This window comes from Lolium perenne, chromosome 7, assembly GCF_019359855.2.
Source record: "Lolium perenne isolate Kyuss_39 chromosome 7, Kyuss_2.0, whole genome shotgun sequence".
Classification (NCBI taxonomy): Eukaryota; Viridiplantae; Streptophyta; class Magnoliopsida; order Poales; family Poaceae; genus Lolium; species Lolium perenne.
Genome location: NC_067250.2, coordinates 299,557,015 through 299,562,689, shown reverse-complemented (window position 1 = coordinate 299,562,689; position 5,675 = coordinate 299,557,015). Strand labels below are relative to the sequence as shown.

Genomic DNA, 5,675 nt, shown 5'->3' with positions numbered 1-5,675 from the left:
AATACATTTTGTGGATCTTTTAGACGTCCATAGCTCAATATCTCAGATACAGATTGATCTAGCCCCATGATGGCATTCCATAAAACAGAACTTGTGAGAATGAATTGTAGCCCAAGTCAAAATTATTTCGGGCTGTGCATGCATCATGAAAGCCGAGATCGATATTGCAACTAGTGATCTCTTGGGTATGGACGGACGCCCATTTTAACACAAACTGGGAACAGGGCATCTCCACGCTCCTTCCGCACCATGTCCATGTCCGCTCTCCTATCTGCCCTACGCGGCGCCGGCCGGCAGCAGCTCTCCGTTTCAACCGTCGCCACGAGGCAGACGACCGGCTCCCACGTTCTCCGGATCGACCGGTACACGCAAGTCAGCAAACTGGTGGGCAAGGATAAGAGGATGAGATTGGAGACGATTAGCGTCGGCGGCCACGACTGGCGTATCAATTGCTATCCGAATGGATACTCTCGGACGAAGTACGCGGGCTCCCACATCTCCCTCTTCATCGAGAAGGCGAGACACCGAGAGACTGAGGAGGACCCCACGATAAAGTTTGAGGCGAGTATACTCGACCAGGCCGGGATGCCATCCTACACTAAAACTATTCCAGAGATCCGTGCAAGCGCCTGCACCCACATCCACGGTTTTGGCTGGGATCGCTTCATCAGCCACAAGGATCTCGACGAGGAGAAGCATCTCAAGGACGACTGCCTGACCATCTTGTTTGACCTCACCGTCGTCACCAAGGAGTGCACGGAGGTTGCCCTCCTGCCCGAACCCACGGTTTGGGCGCCTGCGTCGTTGCCATCCGAGTTGCACGGACAACTGGTAGAAGTCATCTGGAACAAGGAGAAACCGGATGTCACGATCGAGGTCGGCGGAGAGACGTTCGTCGCGCACCGGTGGATGCTAGAGGCCCGATCCCCTGTACTTAAGGAGGATCTCTCGCTCACATCCGATCTACGTGTCGCCGCCATGGACGCAGAGGTGTTCAAGACTCTTCTCCAGTTCATCTATACTGACTCCCTTCCCCTAGTTGAGGAGGCGACAACAGCGGAGAAACTGCTCGTCGCGGCCGACAGGTATAGGCTGGATAAGCTGAAGCTAGCCTGCGAGGCGCTGTGCCGGCATGTCAGCATGGACTCCGTCGTGGACACTCTGGTATTGGCGGAGCGACACTCTTGCCCTGTTCTGCGGGAGGCATGCATGCGGTTCCTCTCTTCTCCTGGGAATCTGGAGGCGGTCGTGGCAGCGGATGGGTTTGACCTGCTAAAAACTGGTTGCCCCTCTGCTTTGTTGGAGCTCGTGGTGAAGAAGGTGATGCGGCAGGAGGAATAGTGCAAGCATCGTGTGTACCACCAGACTACCAGGTAGACTACGTGCGTTACCGCCGAATAAAAGTACTCCCTCCAATCTCGGTTAAAGTTCTGTGAGATTTGTTAAAATTTGAATAAATTTAGATGCTATTTAGTGTCAAGATACATCTAAATTTAAACAATATCAAACAATTTTCATGAAACAAAGGGAGTATTAAGCATGTAGTACTAGCTAGACTCCAATGTATTCTGGTGACCACAGCCGAATAAATAGGAACCTATAATAAATAATACACTTTTGCTATTTAACTGCCATATGTTTTTCTTTTTTTTCCCATTGGATGCATGATAGATCGATTGGAGTACTTTGTTTTATTTATTTATCATTCCCATATTATGCACAATTAAATTACAACTTATTTACTCTAGTATTTACATCTAAACAAGTAATTCAATAGCCCAGCAACACAATAAATTACATGTATATTCACTATTAACATGTATATATATTGGAAATTATATTTATACTAGCAAACTGCCCGTGCATTGCAACAGTCTTAAAAATAATTCAGTATATGCTCGCAAAGCTAGAAAGAAATATGATAAAATTTGTAGGGGTCAAAACATATTTTTTTTTTGGTTTGTATCATTTGAAATAATTTATGTTTGCTTCAGATTTAGTTCCCTTGTTGCATTGTATATCAATCCTCTCAGAAGAGAAATAAAAGCTCAACACCTCATTTCCAATCTTCCTTGTGTGCATGGTTATCTAGAAGTACAAAATATCATGTACATCATGTAGAAATTTTTGAATATACAATTAAATCACTCATGTTAAAATTTGCTAAACTACATAATAAAATCATAATTTTTTAATCTACTAAAATAATGTTAACATGGAAAGTTCTTAAGTTCCTTTCTAATCAAAACACATGTGAACGGAGGGAGTGGGTTAATGTTCACCTCCTCCAACATCTCCATGTACGAGGCGTTCTCGTTCCTAATCGTACGAGGCCTCAGTATCTACTCGCAATCAAAAAAAAGGGAGGAAGAGTTGATGTGTACCTTGTTGACCCCTCGTCGAGCATGTCCTGGGTGATGTTCGTGGTGGTTTCCGGTGGCGGCAGCGGCGGCGTTGGCGGGGAGGGCAACGGAGGCGGGGCGCCACGGCTCGTCGACGCCTTCACTTTCGTCCTTTTCGGGGCCGAATTCTTCGGTGTCGCACGGGCTGCCTTCGGCTTTGTTGCCACCGCCGAGACATCACCGGTGGCCGTCGCAGTACCGGATTGCGGGACCACATGCGTTCCCGCGCGCTGCCGCTTCACCCGGCTCGTCGACGAGACCGTCGTTGCTACCTCCGCGGGGGTCGCAGGGGTGTCAGGGGTCGCCGGGGTGGTTGGTGGAGCGGCGGAAGCTCCGACGACCACGGCAAAGGGTGGCGGCGCAGAGGAAGGTGAGGGCGCACAGATCGGCGGCGTCGGCGGTTGGGAGGAGCTGAAAGTTCCCTCGCGCGCAAAGTAGGGATTGTGTTCGGGCTGCGTTCGGTTCGCTCCGCCGGCCCCTACAAATACAGGCCGACGGAGAGAACCGAACGCAGCCGAAAAAATATTTTCAGTTTTGCCTCGTTTACGGTCACTGATCGGCGCCATTTTTTGGCCGAACCCGTAAACTGGCGGTTATTTTTCGGTTTTGGGCCTTTTACGGGCTCTGCTAGAGATGCTCTAAGGGAGGTTCAAGTCTCATCGATGTTGAGGGACTTGCTTGGCGTTCCGGACTCCGCGGCAGTGGTATGAAAGTGGGAGCGGCAACACATGTGAAGTTCAAAGTTCTACCTTTCAGGGTGAAAACCCAAGGTCTGGCCTTAACTGGTTGTGCATGGCAATGACCTTGTTGGAGGCATTGTTTTGAGAGTGGGGACTATCTTCGGGGTGAAAACCTAAGATCTTTGATTGGGCGCGACGGCACTGATGCACCGGTCCCTTCGTGAAGGTGTCGCTTTTAGAGAGTCTGTATTCCAGGTGTTGTCTTGGTGGTGGATGTATTGTAGTTGCTAGGTCTGGGATGTAGCAGGACTTTTAGTTTTCGTTTTTTTTTTGTTGTATACATCTGTACCGTTATTAAGGTGTTGCATTGTTGCAGAGGCTGGGTGTATTTGGTATCTTTTAATACTCCTCGAGCTCCAGCAGCTTCGGGTCCATCCTCCTCGAGCTCCATCGCCGGCGAGAGGGGAGCTCCAGCAGCTTCGGGTCCATCCTCCTCGAGCTCCATCGCCGGCGAGAGGGGAGCTCCAGCAGCGGCGACGAGAAGCGGCTCCAGGCGCCGGCAGAGCGCGGGAGGCCGCTGTTGGCCCGCGGCGCGAGAGATCGCCGGCGCGGAGGCCGTCCGCCCGCGTGCGCGAGACTCAGTTTGAGGGACGCGCGATTCCGGCGGCGGTCGACCGCGAGGGGCGCGATTCCGGCGGAGGTCGACCGCGAGGGGCGCGCGATTCCGGCGGCGGTTGATCGCGAGGGCACGTGAGTCTCCGGCCGGAAGCTCCGATCCCGAGCGCGCGAGTCCGCCGGCGCCCGCGAAGTTTCCTGCTTAGATTGGGGATGCGTTGGTGATGATTTCGAAATACAAAGGGTGGAAATGCAAAAGTTCATTTACACTAGCGCTCCGACATGTAATTCGTGATGGGGGGAGTATTAATATATTCCCTTTATCGAAAAAATTGAAAATCAGTTTTAGAATAATTGTAGCTCAAGTCATGACTATATTTGGTTTGTATATGCTTGTGTATCAAGGCAGATATATTACGACCTGGATGTCAATGATTCGTCCATTAATTCCCATACATATTCCCTGAACATCCTAGCGTCTGCACTTCGTGATTTGCGGCACATACATATCGTCCCGACCTTGCAACCGTGCTCGTCTCTCCTTTGTCAAAGCGCTAGTACCACCCATCATGTCAATGTCCACTGTCATGTCCGCCCTGCGCGGCGCCGGCCGGCAGCAGCTCTCGGCTTCAACCTTCGCCGTGAGGCATTGGACGGGCTCCCACGTGCTCCGGATCCACGAGTTCACGCAGGTCAGGAACATGGTGTACCATGGGGTGGAGATGAGATCAAGCACGTTCGCCGTCGGCGGCAAAGACTGGCGTATCTGTTGCTGTCCAAACGGCCGCTATTATCCGTCCGAAGATTACGTCTCCCTCTACCTCGATCATGATTATGGCAGCAATACTCGCCACCAAATGACTGGAGATATCATGGCCAAGGTTCAATTTAGTATACTCGACCGGGCCTTGAAGCCATGCTACACCCAAACCACGAAACTGGAGCGCGTCTACGGCGGCCTCAAATGGGGTGCGTGCGATGACTTCATCAGGCACGGGGATCTCGACAAGGCGAAGCATCTCAACGACGACTGCCTCACCATCCTGTGCGACCTCACCGTCGCCGTCACCGGCACCAACGACCGCATGGAGGTTCCATCGCTGCCGGGGCCGTTCGACTTGCAAGCAGGGCAACTTACCGAAGCCATCTGGAACAAGGAACGACCGGACGTGAGGATCGAGGTCGACGGAGAGGCGTTCGACGCGCACCGGTGGGTGCTCGAGGCCCGCTCCCCCGTCTTCAAGACGGACCTCTCGCTCGCCAAGGCAACCACTGGCAAGGCCGAGAACACCATCGAACTACGCATCGACGACATGGACGCCGAGGTGTTCAAGGCTCTCCTCCAGTTCATCTACACCGACGCGCCTCCGCTGCTGGACGCGCCTACAACCGCCGAGAGGCTGCTTGTCGCGGCCGACAAGTATGAGCTGGAGAAGCTGAAGCTCATGTGCGAGGAGGCGTTGTGCCGGCACATCGGTATGGGCTCCGTGGCGTCCACTCTAGCATTGGCAGAGCGGCATCGTTGCCCCGTCCTGAGGGAGGCGTGCATGCGGTTCTTGTCTTGCGCTGGGAATCTGGAAACCATCATGGCGATGCAAATGGATGGGTTTGGGGAGCTAAAGAGAGACTGCTCCTCTGCTTTGCTGGAGCTTGTCACGAAGAAGATGATAGAAATGGAGCAATGACTCAATCAGCAATAGAATAAAAGATAAATTAATTTGTCATTTGCATATTTTTTTATCACCTGAATACCATCCGCACATTATTGATGACTTTTCTTTCACGCTGGGGAGCCGTGCGTGGTGCTCTCCCATGTCTCGGTCTAGCCGTACGACTCGTGGCAAAACTAGTAGGCAGCCTCGAACGGAAATAGTTCAAAATAAACCCCAAGCTTGAACAGTTCAAAGATAAATGAACACTTTTCCTATTAAACAAATAGCTGTTTTGTAATTGCTCTACGGTAAGATTTTGGGCCGTC

At 51.7% G+C, this 5,675-nt stretch overlaps 2 protein-coding genes across 2 annotated transcripts; both read left to right on the top strand.

The window, feature by feature from the left end:
- Positions 1-249: 249 nt before the first annotated feature.
- Positions 250-1,404, top strand: LOC127314896 (BTB/POZ and MATH domain-containing protein 1-like). Its single transcript, XM_051345431.2, has one exon. It carries the CDS (start codon positions 250-252, stop codon positions 1,339-1,341), a length of 1,092 nt encoding a protein of 363 aa, XP_051201391.1. The 3' UTR covers positions 1,342-1,404.
- A 2,862-nt stretch (positions 1,405-4,266) lies between these two features.
- Positions 4,267-5,382, top strand: LOC127315610 (BTB/POZ and MATH domain-containing protein 2-like). The gene has a single exon (XM_051346082.1). It carries the CDS (start codon positions 4,267-4,269, stop codon positions 5,380-5,382), a length of 1,116 nt encoding a protein of 371 aa, XP_051202042.1.
- Positions 5,383-5,675: the final 293 nt, after the last annotated feature.